Source organism: Leucoraja erinacea, chromosome 26 (assembly GCF_028641065.1).
Source record: "Leucoraja erinacea ecotype New England chromosome 26, Leri_hhj_1, whole genome shotgun sequence".
NCBI lineage: Eukaryota > Metazoa > Chordata > Chondrichthyes > Rajiformes > Rajidae > Leucoraja > Leucoraja erinaceus.
This window is the reverse complement of record NC_073402.1, coordinates 26,226,603-26,247,855: the sequence shown is the minus strand read 5'-3', so window position 1 is coordinate 26,247,855 and position 21,253 is coordinate 26,226,603. Positions and strand designations below refer to the sequence as shown.

General features: G+C 43.9%; 1 protein-coding gene across 2 annotated transcripts in view; it reads left to right on the top strand.

Moving 5' to 3' along the window:
• Positions 1-21,253, top strand: part of LOC129709863 (transcription factor HIVEP3) — a 269,420-nt gene that overhangs the window by 224,264 nt on the left and 23,903 nt on the right. For both annotated transcript variants that reach the window (XM_055656495.1, XM_055656496.1), the window contains one exon: positions 1,168-1,313. In XM_055656495.1, the coding sequence (XP_055512470.1) occupies positions 1,168-1,313 (146 nt within the window). The remainder of the gene's footprint in view (positions 1-1,167; positions 1,314-21,253) is intronic.

The window sequence follows — 21,253 nt, the reverse complement described above, 5'->3', positions numbered from 1 at the left end:
GCCCTAAATTAAGTTTCCTGTAACTCACCGAGCTGCCTCTAAATTTCAGCTTCCCTTACAATTACTTTAAAAGCCCTCCGAACTAACTGACTAACATTTAGCAATGGATTTACAGATGTTTAAGTCCGTCTCCCGGTCTCCAGGGAGGAGGCAGCCGCTACTGTAATCCATTCCGCTCCAAAGCAGATCATTTGTTATTACTGCACATTACATTAATGCTACAACTTTTTGTTTGCTGAGGCACAATTCATTTTCTGAGTTGTAATTCTTTCAAACTTGAGTCAATCTGAGTACCTTCTTAAAAGAAGATGATAACACTGATTGAATTCTGAATAACTTTGTGGCACAGCGGTAGAGTTGCTGCCTCACTGTGCCAGAGATCCAGGTTCGATCCTGACCACGGTTGCTTGTCTGTACGGACTTTGCACATTCTCCTTGTGACCACGTGGGTTTTCTCCGGGTGCTCCGGTTTTCTCCCACATCCCAAAGATGTGCAGGTTTGTAGGCTAATTGGCTTTTGTAAATTGTCCCGAGTGGGTAGGAGAGATGGGGTGATTGTTGGTCGGGGGGCCGAAGGGCCTATTTCCATGCTGCATCTCTAAACTAAAGTAAGTTAAACAAATATTTGCTGCAGTGCACAGATTTTGATGAGCAAGTGAGACAGAATGAAAAATCAGGCGAATTATTAACTCAGAGCTTCCATCTTTAAGTTCATGTCTTCATTTACTGAACATTTATGTGTGTTCCTCTCAATGGAACAGTTCAAGGTAGTGGAACTGTGAAGATAGGATGTAAAAATCCTACAAAGGTAGGTGTCTGGGCTTACAGGGAGTTAGCAGGAGAATGGGTTTAGAAGGGAGAGATAGATCAGCCATGATGGAGTAGACTTGATGGGCCGAATGGCCCAATTCTGCTCCTAGAACTTTTGAAATGGGATATACCAAAACTTCATATCATTGCAAGCAAGAGTCATGCAGTGTGAGCAGGTAGGATGAGTTTAGATAAGGCATCTTGCTCAGCATGGGCAAGTTGGGCCAAAGGGTCTGTTTCCATGTTGTATAACTCTGACTCTGACTATGACTATTCCTTAGTGTATGACTCCGTAACTCTAGGTAATCTGGTTACCCATAACTGCACTAATTCTACATTTCAAATCCTCATTTCTAGATGCACATCCCTTCAGTGCATTCTGCAGATGATGGGAAAGAAGTCTGCAAAGTAGAAAAAGAAGAAGAAAGAAGAAAGAAGCATGAAGATGATAGTTCAACACCGAAGAGGCTGGAGCCTACACGGATTAAGATCTTCGATGGAGGGTAAGAGCGATCTTCTAATGTTTGTGTAAAGTTTAGTTTAGAGAAGCAGCGCGAAAACAGGACTGCGTTGACTAGCGACCCCCACACTCTGACACGATCCTACACACACTAGTGACAATTTACAATTTTACCGAAGCCAATTAACCTACAAATTTCCAATCTTTGGAGTGTGGGAGCAAACCGGAGCATGCTGAGAAAATCCATCCAGGTCACAGGGAGAACGTGCAAAGTCTGTACAGAGAGCACTCATAGTTAGGATCGAACCCGGGTCTCTGGTGCTGTGAGGCAGCTACTCGACCACTGCACCACGGTGCTGCCCTAGTGATGATACTTTTTATTCAAAATTCACCTCGTAGTGAATGAAATTTGCCCCAGGGATTTAAATGTGCAGCCTACATCTATTAGAATGGTTACATTTTTGTTTGCTTTCTTGAAGTTTGAGGTAAATGGCAAACCTGGGTTTTAATCTGTGGGGGGATGAGGGTGGGAGTTCAGGCAGGTTTGTTTGTCCAAGGAAGTTCATTGAATTGTTGGGTGTGGTCAGTAACTAACTCTGTTTCTTCACCATGAACAAAGGTAAGTGGAGGGGGATGGATTTCCAAAAATATATATTAGACAATAGACAATAAACAATAGGTGCAGGAGTAGGCCATTCGGCCCTTCGAGCCAGCAACGCCATTCAATGTGATCATGACTGATTATTCCCAATCAGTACCCCGTTCCTGCCTTCTCCCCATATCCCCTGACTCTGCTATTTTTAAGAGCCCTATCTAGCTCTCTCTTGAAAGCATCCAGAGAACCTGCCTCCACTGCCCTCTGAGGCTGAGAATTCCACAGACGAAGCTGGAAAGAGAGCAGAGAGGAATTACGAGGATGTTGCAGAAATTGAGGGATTGAGCTAGGGGGAGAAGTTAGGGTGGCTGGACTTTATTCCTGAGGGTGGGGTGCTTATGGAGACGTGTTAGATCATGAGGGGAATAGATAGGACAAATGCACAGAGTCTTTTACCCAGTTTAGGGGAATCAAGAACCAGAGTCAGAGGTTTAAGGTGAGATGGGAAAGATTTAATAGGAATGTGAGGGGCAATTTTTTCAACTAGAAAGTGGTGGGTGGTAAGGGATCTAACTGCCAGAGGAGGTAGTTAAAGCAAATTAAAATGCATTTGGATAGGTACATGGATAGGAGAGGTTTAGAAGGATATGGACCAAGCGCGGGCAGGTGGGACTAGTGTAGCTGGGGCATCTTGGTTGGCGAGGGCAAGTTGGGCTGAAGGGGCTGTTTTATTATACAAGAAAGCTAGCTGGTGGATAGCTTTTTCTTTCATTCACAATGTGTATTGGAAAACCCCGAATAATCTATAGCAGGTATCTCTCATTTCCATCACTGATCCCATTGTACTTCATTATCATGCTAAACCATCTCAGTCTGGGCCCGTGGCCACATAGACCATGCAAGTCATTTCTAAAAATAATCGTGACCAAAGTGACCCAAGCTTTGATCTATTCGGATGTGAATATCTCACATTTGGGATTATATTCCCATTGTCTCTTTTCCTAATCAGGTGGCAGCATGGTGGCGTAGTGGTAGAGCTACTGCCTTAGAGCGCCAAAGACCTGGGTTTGATCCTGACTGTGGGCGCTTGTCTGTACCGAGTTTGTATGTTCTCCCTGTGAACTGTGTGAGTTTTCTCCGAGATCTTCGGTTTCCTCCCACACTCCAAAGACATAGAACTTTGTAGGGCAATTGGCTTGGTATAAATGTAAATTGTCCCTAGTGTATGTAGGATAGTATTAGTGTGCGGGGATCACTGGTCGGTGCAGACTCAGTGGGCTAATGGGCCTGTTTCCGTGCTGTATCGCTAAACTAAACTAAGTTCACTATGGACTTGAGTCTCAAAATTCGTTCACTTACTAATTTATGCCTTGCTTTCCAGAACATCGATCACTTAATTTTACTTTTAGTTAATTCTATTTACTCGCATATATAGAAAGTTAGAGACATTTGGTTTCTTTCTTGCATTCGATTTAGCGGCAGATATAGCCAAGACAATTTCCAATTTACCGAGGTGAATTACATCCATACCAAGCCAATTAACCTAAAAACCTTTACATCTTTTGGCATGGGGAGGAAACCTGGGCACCTGGAGAAAACCCACGCAGGTCATAGTGAGAATAAACATACTCTGTGCAGGCAGCACCCGTGGTCAGGATCGAACCCAGGTCCCTTGCGCTGTAAGGCAGCAACTCTGCCGCTGCGCAAACGTACGTACCGCCCGTGTACTGGTCTATGTTTTAGATTTTGGAAGCAGTTTGAAAAACTGAATGTCTATGTGCATGTGTGCAAGCGCATGCAATAAGCTCACATAATATACCGCTGAATAAACAGTTGCTGTAATTCGGGGGATGTAGATAACCTTTCAAGGTGGAGTTTCTAATGATAGTTCCAAAGGATCTGTTTGTATGCCAGTGATGGTTCTATCTTTTATGTGCCAAGTTGATTCAGTGTTTCAGTGGCTGGAGCTCGTGTCATGACATATAATTTCAAATATTGACTTTAATAATGGTGTGATTATCCAGTAGAAAGCCAGATTTCTTAGTATTTGAAGTGCATTTTAGTGCCTCTGATGGTAACTGGAGATGTTTTGAAGATCAATATTTATTTTGCTCAAGGAAGTGTAATGCTGGATGTAGATGCAGGTGATATAGACGGCCAATGTGAATCGCTGCTAACGCGATAACTGGTACAAAGCTGCCGCTTAAAGTGTCAACAGGATACTCATCCCATTGCTATATTTGCCACCTTCAATGTGAAGACTACAGGGATGACCATTTGAAATGCACTCTGTTAAACCAGAAGTGGGGCACAATGCCTGCTGATAAGATCTGTAGGCACTGATTTTCTCCCCCGCCCCCCTCAGTATTTATCAATTTCCCCTCTTGTTCTGGGCATGGGTGACAAAGTCAACATTCATTGTCTGTGTGTATGAAGGAACTGCAGATGCTGGTTTACACCAAGGATAGACACAAAATGTTGGAGTAACTTGGCAGGACAGGCAGCATCTTTGGATAGAAGGAATGGGGGTTGACACAAAATGTTGGTATAACTCATCAGGTGACTCTTCGATCCAGAGATTTTGCCTGTCCTGCTGAGTTACTCCACTATTTAATGTCTATTCATTGTCCATTCCTACTTGCTCTCCCATCGGGCAAAAGGTATAGAATTGTGAAAACTCACATCTCCAGATTCAGGGACAGTTTCAGACAACTGGACCATCCTACCACAACTAGACAGCAGACCTGAACCACAATCTACCTCATTGGAGACCCTCGGACTATCTTTGATCAGACTTTACTGGCTTTGTCTTGCACTAAACGTTATTCACCTTATTCCCTTTATCCTGTATCTGTACACTGTGGACTACTTGATTGTAGCCATGTATTGTCTTTCTGGTGACTGGTTAGCACGCAGCTAAAGCTTTTCACTGTACCTCGGTACACGTGACAATAAACTAAACAACTCCAAATATGAGAGGTGATGGTGGCTAACACCCACCTGGAACAGCTGCAGTCCCTCCTTGTAAGGTTCTACGATTTAGTTGTGACGATGATGAAAGAAGGGCGATACAGTTCAGGAGTAACTCAGCAGGTCAGGCAGCATCTTTGGCAAACATGAACATGGACAGATGACAATTTGGGTCAGGACCCTCATTCTGTCTGAGGAAGGATCCCATCCCGAAACGTCCAGAGATGTTGCCTGACGCACTGAGTTACTCCAGCACATTGTGTCTTTTTTTTTGTAAACCAGCATCTGCAGTGACTGTGTCCTCATCCTACCCTGTCATATTTCAGGTCAGGATGGCATACGACTTGGTGGGAAACAGGGTGGGTGGTTCAGACTCTGCTGTCTTTGATCTTCTCTCCGGTAAAAGATTGCGACATGATCTATGAATTCAAATCAAGTCACTTTTATTTATATAGCACATTTAAAAAAACAACTCTCGTTAGCCAAAGTGCTTTGGTGGCTTCAATGGCTTACACAAACTAGAACTTTCATTACATAAAACTTTACAGCGTGGAAAGGTTATTTTAGCATGACTAGTCCATGCTTGTTTTAATGCTTAAATCCACTCCTATTTATATAATCTCAGCATGTCCTTCTATTTCTTTTGGCCTCATCTACCAATCCAGTTTTGCCTTGAATATCATGGATGTATTTTCTCTTTGATAGCTCCTCAAACCTCCATTTGATAGTGAGTTCTCTGCTTTAGGCAGTCACTGCAGAAATAAGAATCCAATTGAATTTTCTTTTGGATTTAGGTGCTTAGAGTTATACAACATGGGCCCACTGATTCTCACCAATCACCCGTTCACGCTAGTTTAAAGTTATTTTTCATCCACTTCCCTACACACTGGGGGCACTTTACGGCTGCCAGTTAACCTACTAACACGCACGTCTTTGGGATGTGTGAAGAAACGGAAGTGCCTGGAGGAAGCCCACACAGTCAGAGGAACAACATGCAAATTCCACACAGACAGCACCCAAAGTAGGGATTGAACCCGGGTCTCTAGCTCTGTGAGACAAGTCAAGTCAAGTTTATTTGTCACATACACATACGAGATGTGCAGTGAAATGAAAGTGGCAATGCTCGCGGACTTTTGTGCAAAAGACAAACAACAAAACAACCAAACAAATTATAAACACAATCATAACACACATATTCTTTTACATAATAAATAATGGAAGGAAAAACATTCAGTAGAGTTAGTCCCTGGTGAGATAGGCGTTTACAGTCCGAATTGCCTCTGGGAAGAAACTCCTTCTCAACCTCTCCGTTCTCACCGCATGGCAACGGAGGCGTTTGCCTGACCGTAGCAGCTGGAACAGTCCGTTGCAGGGGTGGAAGGGGTCTCCCATGATTTTATTTGCTCTGGAGTTGCACCTCCTGTTGTATAGTTCCTGCAGGGGGGCGAGTGAAGTTCCCATAGTGCGTTTGGCCGAACGCACTACTCTCTGCAGAGCCTGCTTGTCCTTGGCAGAGCAATTCCCAAACCAGATGGTAATGTTCCCGGACAAGATGACAAGACAAGTGGCTCTACCAGCTAGCTGTGCTACTGTGCTGCCCGTTTATTATGAATGTTTTAGTCTTAACTGCCTGTTATGATCTCCCTTGCAAATTGACTCAATTGAAACATTAACAGAATTGAGTAGAAAGGAGCTGCAGATGCTGATTTATACCAAAGGTGGACACAAATTGCTGGAGTAACTCAGGTGGTCAGGCAATATCTCTGGAGAAAAGGAACAGGTGATGTTTTGGGTCGGATCCCTTCTTCAGACGCAATGATGGAGAAGGCCGGAACAAAACAGGGCCAGCAACAGATGCCTTCCAATCCAATCCAATCCAACTTTATTTGTTAAGCACTTTAAGACAACCAATGTTGAACAAAGTGCTGTACAGTGGAATAAACAAGACGTCATAAACAGACAACATAACAGCTCACATAAAGCGCAAAATACAACAATAAATTAAAAGACATAAAACATGAGTAAAAATAATAACCACGCAATAAAGCAATCAAAAAAAGAAAGTAAATAAAGCAATCAAAGGCCAAAAAAGAGAAGTAAAAAAAGTCGACCTCTTATATGGGTGTATCAAAGGCCCATTGTTAGCCGGAGATGTGCAAAGACAGGGATAAGGCGTTTTTTAGAAGTGACAATTTTGGTATTAAAACACAAAATAGAGAGAGTACAGAGGAGATTTAAGAGGCCTGGGTTTCAACAACTATACAGAGATGGTTGAATAAGTTAGGTCCATTCTGATGAGCGCCATTGTTAGCTTGGGGGTCTTTAGAAAGATGTGCAAACGACAGAGTTGATAAGATGCGAACAAGAGGACATGACTAGAATTAAGGGACAGTTTAGGGGTAATATGAGGGGGATTTTTACGCAGAGAAGGAATGGAGATGGTGGAGGCAGGTTCAACACTTGCTTGATTGGTAGTGCAGGTGTCAAGGGGATTTGTTATGTAGGGCCGAGATGGGCAGGCGAATTGTTATATGGTTATATGGATAGAGAAAGATATGCGAACAATGGCCATGACAGCTAGGTATTGAATGGCGGTATTGATGAATGACTGGACTCTGGGGAGAAGGGGCAAATGGGGTTGAGAGAGACCTGATCAGCCTTTGATTGAATTATGAATGAACATCTATCAAATGCACCTGCTCCTTTGACTTATGAACATTATCTTGCAGCTCATCATTGACGATAATCTTGTAGCATAAAGTAGACATTTAATGCCAATGTTTGATTAGAAAGATAGTTGCCTCTTATCTTGCTGGGGTTGACATCAGCAGAGTTTAAGAGGCATTAACTGAAGCTTGGTTAGATGGGGCTTTGGCATTTTGCAGTCACCAGGTTTGGCTGAATTTGCATTAGATGTATCCTGAGTAGGATTTGAAGACTATTACATTTTGATCTGTGACGTGTGGTCTCCAACTTCACACCGAGAATCATCTTTTTCGAGCAATGCTCAGTCATTGAGAAGCAGGGGATAGCGAAGTAAACTCATTCCTTGGCAAGGGGCTATCACTCTTATCAGCATTCTGTCTTTACCTCCGTTAATTTCCCCCGGGGGCTGAAATGAGGTAAATCGTGAGCTAACTGGGACTGTCCGCTGAAGGCGTACTCCCACGGATTGATGTTTTTGTGAGTAAGAGCAAAAGATGCACGCCGACAGCTGATTCATTGCCTCAGTACAATTGCAGCCCCAAGGCCCCCGTTTGTTCTCTGCCCCCAGTTCCAGTCAATGTGTGATGCCACCCTTGTTTCCGAGACACAAAGTGTTCAGTAAGTTCTTAACTTTTAATGAAACCCATTTGCAGAGTGTGCGTCATTATACCTGTGAAAAGTGAGATTCTCAAACAAGCTGTGTGTGGTTTATTCAAGGGCTTGACAGTGGCATAGTAGCACTGTGGCATCACGCCCCTGTTCTTCCTTACAATGGGTATATCTGGGTATAATGTCCATCTGAATGAAAGTGCATCTGAAATCTAAAATACATCGTCGAAGGTTCCTCAGTGGAGAAAAGCGGGTGCAGCAGCATCTGGAGCGAAGGATTGACTGCCTAGCCGAAACGTTGTTTTGGTGTGCTGTTGCACCCGCTGAGTTTCTCCCTTTTTGTGTGACTGAAAACTCAATAAGCCACTGGTCTGGCTAGAAGTTTTGGTAGAGTTGACTGCAATAGCCAGCTGGCACTGGTCTGCCTTACAGACAGACACCCAGGTTCGATCCTGACTATGGGTGCTGTCGGTACAGAGTTTATATGTTCCCCCTGTAACTGCGTGGGTTTTCTCTGGGTGTTTTAGTTTCCTCCCACAATCCAAAGACATACAGGTAATTTACTTTGGTAAAATTGTAATTTGTCCCTAGTGTGTTGAATCGTGTTAGTGCACAGGGCGATCGCTGGTCAACGCAGACTCTGGGCTGAAGCGCCTGTTTCAACGTTGTATCTCTAAAGTCTCTAAAGTAAAGTCTACACAGACTGTTTTGAGGACAGTTACATATTTGGTCTCGTAAAAAGATTTGTCAGAGCCTGTTTCCATGCTGTATCTCTAAACTAAACTAAACTGTGGTAAATTCAGTGACAACATTCCTGCTTCAGAGTAATCCCTGGTAAGTTTTATAAATAGCTCTATATTATGAGACTATGAAGGCACCTGCTCGATCCCATTATGTCAATAAACTAGTCCGTGCAAGCCTCATGGTCATTGCGTGCTTCCTAGATGCGTGTTTAGAAACACTTTAGCATGATGAGGCAGCCCAGCTTCAGACGATAACACTTTGGAGCTGTCTGAAGGATAAGCAACAGCAGATAAGGTTCTCCTTGTCCCCTTAGGGGTAGTTGAGGCAGGGACTATTGCAACGTTTAAGAAAAAATTAGACAGGTACATGGATAGGACAGGTTTAGAGTGATATGGGTCAAATGCAGGCAGGTGGGACCTGTGTAGATGGAACATGTGTAAGAAGGAACTGCAGATGCTGGTTTAAACTGAAGACTGTCACAAAAAGCTGGAGTAACTAAGCAGGACAGGCAGCATCTCTGGAGAGAAGGAATGGGTGATGTTTTGGGTCGAGACCCTTCTTTGTGAGAGCAAGTTGGGCGGCAGGGCCTGTATCCCCGCCGTATGACTATGACTTTATCTTTAATTGTGCTTAATATTAATAAATGTTCTTTCGTTGAAGCAAGTAGTTTAGATTTAGATTCCCGCATAATAACACTATCCCACACACTCATTAACACTATGAGTGACAGTCTTTACATTTATACCAAGCCAATTAACCTACAAACCTTTGGAGTCTGGGAGGAAACTGAAGATCTCGGAGAAAATCCAGGCAGGTCACGGGGAGAACGTACAGACAGCACCCGTAGTCGGGATCGAACCTGGGTCTCTTATACTCTAAGCACTGTAAGGCAGCAACTCAACCGCTGCGCCACCATACCGCCCAAATTAAATTAATAATTAAACGGCAGGTAGGAAGAATTGCAGTGGCATCTATGTTCCACAGAGCCAAGCACTTCAGATTTGCGCGAATGTAATAATTTATTGTGGGATTCAGGAGGGATGTCAAACACCAGACTTTTGGCTGGGTCTCTTCCCGAGCGGAGGTGACTCTGCTGTGGCTACAGCGTAATTAAGGAACACAGAATGAGAGCACTGAGCTCTGCTCCACAAAGAAGCTTTATTAATTGCTGGCAAGATTGTTACTCCACAGACCACGTGGAATGTGTTGTGTGCAGTGTTACTGCTTTCTCTTAAAAGTGTGCAGTCTTTAGGTCGGATATGATTGCTTGCAGATGGCCTTACAGTGAGAGTTTGTTTAAGAGCATTCCACATTTACAGCCTGAACATGTGGAGATTCCCGAGGGTCTATCTGAAAGCAAGCCTTAAAACTACGGCATTTCTTGGAATATACAGATTGGGCAAGGGTCTGTAATCTTCCACACCGTCCCTGCAACCCTTTCCCATCTCCGCACGCTAGTATTCTGAACTATGCATTGCGACCATCTGAAAAATGACCACTATCGTCCCCAACTGGTGTAAATTTAATTATTTGGAGCAAGGAGAATATGGTAGAGAAAGTTTAGTTTGGAGACACAGCACGGAAGCAGGCCCCTCGAGTCCACTCTGCCCAGCGATACTGGTACACTAATGCTACCCTACACACCGTGGATAATTTACAATTTACAGAAGCTAAATTAACCCATAAACCTCTACATCTTTGGAGTGTGGGAGGAATTTGGAGCGCCCGGAGAAAACCCACACAGTCACGGGCATAATTTGTAGTCAGGATCCAACCCAGGTCTCTGCCGCTGTAAGGCAGCAGCTCCATTGCTTTGCCGTCTTCCTAATCTTATCAGGTCGTTTGCCCCCATACCCAAGGGAAAACAAACCCTGTCTTTCCAGCATCTCCATATAACCTACAGGTTTGTAGGTTAATTGGCTTTGGTAAAATTGTAAATTGTCCCTAGTGTGTTGGATAGTCCTAGTGTGTTGGATAGTGCTAGTGTAACGGGGTGATCACTGGTCAGCATGGACTTGATGGGCTGTTTCCACGATGTATCTCTAAACTAAACTAAGCTCAACAGGTTCTGATCAGAAACATCACCTATCCATGTTCTCCAGCGATGCTGCCTGACCTGAGTTGTGTCTTTTTGTTTCCTAACCCATTTTATAAAACTATAATGTAAACATCCCAGCTCATTATTTCATGCGTGGCCAAGCATCCCATGTGCCTCAGATAAAAGGGACCTGGGTGAATGCTTGAGGTGGGATACTTAATATGCAGGACTAAGGCAAATTAATGTAGAGCAGAACAAATTGGTTTGCTCCCTGAAAGAGTTAGTACATGCACAATAGGTTTAATTGTCCTCTGTGCTGTACTATTCAAATATATATATTCTTTAAGGATAAACAGTTTTTCAAACAATCTGGTACTTCATCGACAGTTACAGGTGTGGCAACTGTTTCTCAGTTCAACAAGCGGAAAACACCTAAAACAGAACCACAGGGTTGTTCCTGTAAACATACCAGTTAAACGTATTACAAGTTGGCACCTTTGACAAACATCTTCACCTACTTTCTCCTGTTTTTTGTTGTAACTCCTTGAAGAATTGAAATCTCTTCAAGCTTTCACTGTAAAATAAGTTGAATGCTTAATGTTTAGGTTGGAAACTGAGCTCCAGGGTTAATGTTGGAGCCTTTCTTTCCAATACTCTAAATAATGTAGAGGTCCTTAAGAGTCTAGGTACACAAAATTGCTGGAGAAACTCAGCGGGTGCAGCAGCATCTATGGTCCTTAAGAGTCAAGAGTGTTTTATTGTCCTATGTCCCAAACAGAACAATCAAATTCTTACTTGCAGCAGCACAACAGAATATGTAAACATGGTACTCTATAAACATTATAATAAATGGAAGAAAAGTTTTAAATGAATATATAAATATATAATTTTTTATTTTATTGTGTGTGTATATATAATATATATATATGTATGCATGATATACACATACATCACACACACACACACACACACACACAAACATGTATATATATATATATATATATATATATATTTTGTGTGTGTGTGTGTGTATATATATATATTTTATATATACATACACACACACATACACACACATAGATTAGATAGATATATATAATAAGGTATATAATATATATATATACACACAATGCAGAGACACAAACCAATGCTCTATGCAGAGTCAAAAGGTAGTTCAGAGTTAGGTTTCAGAGTTGTTTTCAAGCTGTAGTGTTTAATAGCCTAGTGGCTGCAGAGAAGAAGCTGTTGTTGAACCTGAATGTTACAGTTTATCATCTTCCCAGATTGCCAGGCAATTGCCAGATTGCCAGATTGACTGGCAATTAATTCTAAAAGGGTTGACGGTGGATATGCGATGGAAGACATTTAAAGACTGCATAGATAAACTACAAAATTGTTCATCCCAGTTTGGCAAAAGAATAAATCGGGGAAGGTAGTGCATCTGTGGATAACAAGGGAAATCAGGGATAGTATCAAAGCGAAGGATGATGCGTACAAATTAGCCAGAAAAAGCAGCATACCAGAGGACTGGGAGAAATTCAGAGACCAGCAGAGGAGGACAAAGGGCTTAATTAGGAAAGAAAAAATAGATTATGAAAGAAAACTGGCAGGGAACATAAAAACTGAAGTTTTTATAGATATGTGAAAAGAAAGAGATTAGTTAAAAGAAATGTAGGTCCCTTGGAGTCAGAAACAGGTGAGTTGATCATGGGGAACAAGGATATGGCAGACCAATTGAATAACTACTTTGGTTCCGTCTTCACTAGGGAAGACATAAATAATCTGCTGGAAATAGCAGGGGGACCGCGGGTCAAAGGAGTTGGAGGAATTGAGTGAAATCCAGGTTAGCCGGGAAGTGGTGTTGGGTAAATTGAATGGATTAAAGGCCGATAAATCCCCAGGGCCAGATAGGCTGCATCCCAGAGTACTTAAGGAAGTAGCTCCAGAAATAGTGGATGCATTAGTAATAATGGATTGGCGGGTAGCAAATGTAACCCCACTTTTTAAGAAGGGAGGGAGAGAGAAAACGGGGAATTACAGACCAGTTAGTCTAACATCGGTAGTGGGGAAACTGCTAGAGTCAGTTATTAAAAATGGGATAGCAGCACATTTGGAAAGTGGTGAAATCATTGGACAAAGTCAGCATGGATTTATGAAAGTTAAATCATGTCTGATGAATCTGACAGAATTTTTCGAGGATGTAACTAGTAGCGTGGATAGGGGAGAACCAGTGGATGTGGTGTATCTGGACTTCCAGAAGGCTTTCGACAAGGTCCCACATAAGAGATTAGTATACAAACTTAAAGCACACGGCATTGGGGGTTCAGTATTGATGTGGATAGAGAACTGGCTGGCAAACAGGAAGCAAAGAGTAGGAGTAAACGGGTCCTTTTCACAATGGCGGGCAGTGACTAGTGGGGTACCTCAAGGCTCAGTGCTGGGACCCCAGCTATTTACAATATATATTAATGATCTGGATGAGGGAATTGAAGGCAATGTCTCCAAGTTTGCGGATGACACTAAGCTGGGGGGCAGTGTTAGCTGTGAGGAGGAGGCTAGGAGACTGCAAGGTGACTTGGATAGGCTGGGTGAGTGGGCAATTGTTTGGCAGATCCATTTTGGTGGCAAAAACAGGAAAGCAGACTATTATCTAAATGGTGGCCGATTAGGAAAAGCGGAGATGCAACGAGACCTGGGTGTCATGGTACACCAGTCATTGAAAGTAGGCATGCAGGTGCAGCAGGCAGTGAAGAAAGCAAATGGTATGTTAGCTTTCATAGCAAAAGGATTTGAGTATAGGAGCAGGGAGGTTCTACTGCAGTTGTGCAGGGTCTTGGTGAGACCACACCTGGAGTATTGCGTACAGTTTTGGTCTCCAAATCTGAGGAAGGACATTATTGCCATGGAGGGATTGCAGAGAAGGTTCACCAGACTGATTCCTGGGATGTCAGGACTGTCTTATGAAGAAAGACTGGATAGACTTGGTATATACTCTCTAGAATTTAGGATTTTATAGAAACTTACAAAATTCTTAAGGGGTTGGACAGGCTAGATGCAGGAAGATTGTTCCCAATGTTGGGGAAGTCCATGACAAGGGGTCACAGCTTACGGGTAAGGGGGAAATCCTTTAAAACCGAGATGAGAAAAACCTTTTTGAATCTCTGGAACTCTCTGCCACAGAGGGTAGTTGAGGCCAGTTCATTGGCTATATTTAAGAGGGAGTTAGATGTGGCCCTTGTGGCTAAGGGGATCAGAGGGTATGGAGAGAAGGCAGGTACGGGATACCGAGTTGGATGATCAGCCATGATCATATTGAATGGCGGTGCAGGCTCGAAGGGCCGAATGGCCTACTCCTGCACCTAATTTCTCTATGTTTCCCAATGGCAGGAGTGAAATGAGAGCGTGGCCAGGGTGGTGTGTGTCTTTGATGATGATATGGTTCTTGAACCATATTATCTTTTCAGGGTGTGATTTCTCTTCACATTAAGAAGCTACAAGTTGAATTGGAATAATCTAAATTTGCTGCAAACACGAGAAACACAGTCATTTTATGGTGAGTGAGAAGTCCTGAGAGAATTGGATGAAGAGTGCTCTACTATCAGCCATTGTAGTGGGCATTGATGTAACTTAGGAAAGGCAAAGAAGGCTGAGGGCAGCAGGTCATTTGAGAATGTGCCAGAATAAAAATAGAGACAGCATTTCTCCTTTGGACTGGAGCAGAAGTAAGGTGGGTACCAAGAAATCCAATGAGGTATTGAGGAAAAAACTGTTTGGTAAGATGGAACTTATTATCACAGGAGGTTGTAGATCAAAATAACCTTGATGCATTTATAGTATTGGTAAATACGTACAAAGAGCGGAAAACTATCTTTTCCAGCTTTTCCCCCCATGCTCCATCAGTGTGAAGGTCCGACCTGAAACATCACCTCCCCAGAAGCTGTCTGACCCGCTGAGTTCCTCCAGCACTTTGTTTTGCTCAAGTTTCCAGCATCTGCAGTTCCATGTGCCACCAGAACTCAGTTGAAGCAGGGCGGAAGGTTCATAAACAAACGTGTGTATGCACCATGGTTATAGATTCATAGAGTCATACAGTGGGTCATACAGTGTGGAAACAAGCCCTTTGGCCCAACTTGCCCACACTGGCCAATATGTTCTAGCTACACGAGTCCCATGCCTGCTTTTGGCCCATATCCTTCCAAACCCGTCCTGTCCATGTACCTGTCTAATTGTTTATGAAACGTTGTGATAGTGCCTGCCTCAACTATCTCCTGGTTATTTAATTAATTTTGATTTCAGCTCTTGGGCTTGGAGCTAATGATTAGGCTTTGCAACATTATAAGCTTATACCAAAGGAGTGTTGCGTTTTGGAGGTACTGTCCCTCAACTGCCCGATAATCCCTCGTTGGAACCATTCAAGAAGAATACGTAGTTTCAGTTGGAAACTTCTGTTCAGCAGACAGCATCTAAAATAGTCTTAATGGGTAAATTATTTCTCTGCTGATCATAGGACCTGGTTTAGTTCAGAGATACAGCGTGGAAACAGGCTTCTCAGCCCACCGAGTCTACGGCAAACATCAATCACCCGTACACTAATTCTCTGTTATCCCTTTTTTTATAACCTGCACACTTGGAGCGATTTACAGAAGCTAATTACAATCGAGTCTGATGAAGGGTCTCGACCTGAAACGTCACCCTGGAAACATCTCCAGAGATGTGGCCTGTCCCGCTGAGTTACTTCAGAACTTTGTGTCTATCTTCGGTCTATCTGCAGTTCCTACCTACACAATTAACCTCCAAAACATGTTCAAGAAGGAACTGCAGATGCTGAAAAATTGAAGGTAGACAAAAGTGCTGGAGAAACTCAGCGGGTGCGGCAGCATCTATGGAACGAAGGAAATAGGCAACGTTTCGGCCCGAAACGTTACCTATTTCCTTCGCTCCATTGATGCTGCCGCACCCGCTGAGTTTCTCCAGCACTTTTGTCTAACCTACAAACATGTTGGTCTTTGGAATGTGGGAGGAAACGGGAGCACCCAGAGAAAACCCACGTGGTTACAGGGAGTGCGTACAAACTCCACACAGACAGCACCTGTAGTGGTTGCAGGATTAGATCCTATTATAGCATTTGGAAACATGCTGGCCATGGGGATGGTGACATCAAATACATCAATGACTTTCAAAGAGTAGAAATGTTCAGGACTTTGGGAAAGGTGTGGGAAGTGGAACTAAATGGAGAGCCCTTTCAAATTAGCAACCAGTTCACATTGCCAACTGCAATCAGTACATGATTTAAACAGGGTTAGTTTTGTGGCCTCGGAGAAGCAACCCAATGTTTTTTCATTCAGATGGTAGAGATTACAAAAAGTATACGTTGATCAATGTTGTTTTTAATGTAAGCATTAGCGATGAAAGGTGTTTAATTTCTTCCCATCCAAAAGGAATGTGACCCCTATCTTGATTAGTGCGGGTGTCGGGGGTTATGGAAATAACACAGGAGAAAGGGGTTGAGAAGGAGAGATAGATCAACTATGATTGAATGGTTTAGACTTGATGGCCTGGTTCTGCTCCTATAACTTATGAACTATCCATCATTTTCTTGCCTCTATTCCCCCACCACCACCACCACTACAGATAAAACGAGATTATGCTAGCCAAGATTATCTTCTGACCACCGAGTCAGAGTTACACAACATGGAAACAGGCCCTTCAGCCCAACTCGTCCATGGCAACCCAGTTGCCTAATTTAGCTAGTCCCACTTGCCTGCGTCTGGCCCATAATACTCCATACCTTTCCTGTCCATGTACCCGCCCAGGTGTCTTTTAAATGTCATAATTGTATCCACCCCTATTGCTTCCTCTGGCAGCTCGATCCATACATGCACCATCCTTTGAGCAAAGAAGTTGTCTTGCGGGTCCCTTTTAAATATTACCCTCCTGGTTTAAGACTCTCCTGCCCTAGGGAGAAAAAATAGATATTCACTTTATCTATGTCACTCCTGGTTTTATATACTTGTAAAAGATCGTCCCTCAGCCTCCACCGCTCCAGTGGAAAGTAGGCACTGCCTATCCATCCTCTCCTTCTTAGTTAAAACATCCAGACCTGATAAAATCTTCGTAAGTCTTTTTTGCGCCCTTTAATGGCATGTTTCCTATAGCAGGGCGAGCACAACTGTGCACAGTACTCCACATGTGGCCTTACCAACGTCATGTACATGTTAACATGGCGTCTCAACTGCTGTACTCGATACCCTGACCATTGAAGGTAAGCACACCTAACACATCCTTCATTACCCTGTCTGCTTCTGTCACCACTTTCATGTTTAGTTTAATTTAGTTTATAGATACAGCGCGAAAACAGGCCCCTTGGTCCACCGATTCTGCTCTGACCAGCGATCCCCACACATTAACACTATCCTACACACTAAAAACAATTACACCAAGCCAATTAACTTGCAAACCTGTACGTCTTTGGACTGTGGGAGGAAGCGGAAGATCTTGGAGAAAACCCACGTGGTCACGGGGAGAACGTAAAAACTCCGTACAGACAGAACCCGTAGTCAGGATCGAACCCGGGCAATGCAGCAACTCTACTGCCGCGCCGCCACTTGTCCTTCGCTTTAGCCTCCTCCAGCTCTGCCCGCCTCAGCCTTCCAACGTTTGGGCTATCACCCTGCTTTGTAGAGCTGAGGCCTTCCAAATGTCCCACGACCCAGGTTCAACCCACAGCAAATCATTCAACCTTTGCCAATTTTCCCCTTCTCCCAATATATGCTGGCTAAAATTCAACTGTTCTACTGAAATCCTCCTATCTCTGCCACTACAGCAAACCATCCCAGAGAGTTCCATATACATTAATCAGGGCATCAATCCCCCTCTTCTGTTTGTCCCATGTTTGACACTCAGCAGCCAAGGCTCCACACACTGATGTTCCCATCCTAATTCCCTGCACTTTCCCCTTGTCCAACAAGATTCTCCTTCAAACCCACTTCTTTGATCAAGCTACAGCCAACTCCTCACATGCTCTCCTTGTCTGAGCGAGGTATGAGCAGGCAAGTAGCACTAGCTCACTATCCACTGGGAAATGATGATGTGGCCACTCTTTGGTATTGAAATCACTATCTAAATAATGTCAGGCAGACACACAATGCTGGAGTAACTCAGCCGGACAGGCAGCATCTCTGGAGAGAAGGAATGGGCGACGTTTTGGGTCGAGATCCTTCTTTGGTCTGAAGAGTAGTCTCGACCCAAAACGTCAGCACAGTCTGAAGAAGGGTCTCCCCTTTTAGCGTGGAAACAGGCCCTTCGGCCCAGCAAGTCCACATGGACCAATGATCACCCATTTATTAGTTCTATGTCCTGCACACACTAGGGACAATTTACGGAAGCCAATTCACCTGCAAACCTGAAAATAGACACAAATTGCTGGTGTAACTCAGCAGGACATACAACATCTCTGCACAGAAGGAATGGGTGGCATTTCTGGACGAGACCCTTCTTCAGTCTGAAGAAGGGTCTCGACCCAAAACGTCACCCGTTCTTTCTATCCATAGATGCTTTCTGACCCGCTGAGTTACTCCAGCATTTTGCGTCTATCTTTGGTGTAAACTAGCATCTGCAGTTCCTTCCTACACACAACCTACAAACCTGCACGTCTTTGGAGTGTGGGAGGAAACCGGAGCACCCAAAGAAAACAGGGAGAATGTACAAACTCCGTACTGACAGCACCCATAGTCAGGATCAAATCTGGGTCTCTGGCGTGGTAAGGCAGCAACTCTACCGCTGTGCCACTGTGCAGTTACATTTCCTTGTAACAATTCCTGTTCTTCTTGTATATTTAACATTCAGAGAACGATTGTGATTCGACCAAACTTGAGTTGTTTTGTAGGCATGGTTTCTATGTCTGGCTGTAGTTCCGCCAGCTCTGGTTTTCTCCTTTGGATTGTGAGGTTGCATTAACCATATGCCAGGGTTGTTGAGTCTAACCACTTAATAGTTTGGTATCAAATAACTTGGGATATTTATAGCACCTTTTTATTAACTTAGGACATTGTAGAGTGGTTGGCACCCAATGAAATATCTTTCCAACACAGTAATGTAGCTAATCATGGCAAATCGTTGGTGCTTCGCAAGACTTGTGCATAGGTTTATGCTGAACGTTGAAAGATTTAAGAGGCATCTGAGGGGCAACGTTTTCATTCTTGTGAGTTGTGGTGGGTATGTGGAAGGAGCTGCCAGTTGAGGCAGGTGCAAGAACAGCATTTGAAAGACTTTGGAATATAGACTTTACAGATACATCTTGGATACAGGACCTTTGGCCCACCGAGTCTGTGCCGCCCAACATCAGTACCAAACATCAGTTCCATGTCACTATCAGGGGGTCCATGACCTTTTGCTTTACAATGAATATCCGCCACCTGGGCAGGCAGAGGGGAATTGTGAAGGCCTATGGAATTGAAAGTCACTCAAATGAAGAAACAGATTCGACAAATTAATTTTTAAAAAGGACACAAAATGCTGGAGAAATTCAACGGGTCAGACACCACCTCTGGCGAACATGGATAGGTGAAGTTTCGGATCTGGGCCCTTCGTCAGACTAATCAACTATTATGTTCTCCAGAGATGCTGCCTGACCTGTTGAGTTACCCCAGCACTTTGTGCCCTGTTGTGTAAACCAGCATCTGCAGTTTAAAGGATTTTGAAACAGCATTTAATACACTCGATGTCATCTTATCCTGCCCCTTTATAAGAAATACACATATGTAAATAGGGTGGCACGGTGGCACAGTGGTAGAGTTGCTGCCTTACAGAGCCAGAGACTCAGATTCGATCCTGACTACGGGCGCTGTCTGTACAGAGTTTGTACATTCTCCCTGTGACCGAGTGGGTTTTCTCCAGATTCCTTCCCACACTCCAAAGACGTGCAGTTTTGTAGCTTAATTGGCTTTGGTAAAGGTCGTAAATTGTCCCCAGTGTGTAGGATAGTAATAGTGAAGATAGACACAAAATGCTGGAGTAACTCAGCGGGACAGGTGGCATCTCTGGATAGAAGGAGCAGGTGACATCTCGGGTCGAGACCCTTCCTCAGTGTATGGCGTGATCCGCTTCCGCGCTGTCTCTCTAAACTCGAAACCTCAGCAATTAATATTCTTAAATCCCCCACCATAAGAATTCCCCTTTAAGAAGGGTCAGAGAAGCTTCAAAGAATGGTTCGGGGTGAAGTATGTTAAAAATGCTCACTGCTCAGTTGACAATGCCCACTCTATGGCCAGATAAAACAGTGGCTGTCTGCCGCCGCATATCTAATTGGCCTGCTCAAAGACTGAGCACAGATACAGATGGCGAGTCGTACTGTAACACCCCTTTGTACAGCCCAGAGCTCAAATAAAGGCCCTTGTGTCGTAGCGTTTATTTGCTGGATGCAAATGATATGAAAATATTAGAACTGTAACCCAAGTGAAAAATAGCCTCCGCGGCAACATCTGTGAACAGCACAAACCCATTCAAGAAAGGAGATTGATGGCCACGGTTACTCCACATTACTGCGGCTGAAAGCCAGAAGTCCCACATGATGAAGAGGAAAATGATTCACGGGAAACGTTCACTAGTTTCATTGGCAGTGCATCTGTTTGACAAAAAAAAACTCTCGGCTCTTGAAAGACCCTCCCCCCCTAACTACCCACATCTGTTGATTTTTTATTTTGGGTGGATTTGGGAGTGATGTACCCCCACGTTAGTTTTGAGCCAGTAACTAACGGGTAGACCCCAAGGGTTGGGGTGGCACGGTGGCGCAGCGGTAGAGTTGCTGCCTCACAGCGCCAGAGACCCGTGTTCGATCCTGACTACGGGTGCTGGCTGTATGGAGTTTGCATGTTCTCCCTCGGGACCTGCGGGGGTTTTCTCCAGGTGCTCCGGTTTCCTCCTACACACCAAGGACATAGATGTTTAGGGTTAATTGGCTTCGGTAAAATTAGAAATGTCCCTAGTCTGTAGGACAATGTTAGTGTGCAGGGATTGCTGGTCAGTGCGGACTCGGTGGTCAAAAAGGGCCTGTTTCTGCACTGTATCTCTAAACTAAACAAACAACAAAAAAAACGGAGTCATTTGGTGCATTTTTGCCATGTGGTGGGATCGCAGAACAGCAGCAGAGTCTGAATAAACAGATTCTCTTTTTCTGTGTGTGTGAGCACTTTTTGAAGTTTATGAGATGCAGAAGGACAAAATAAACTCTGCTGAGCAGAGAGGCAGCTCAGTGAAACGCAGGGAAGCACAGTGCCCCAAAGCTGGCATCGTGTAGACTGTCATTTGCACCAGATTTATGGCG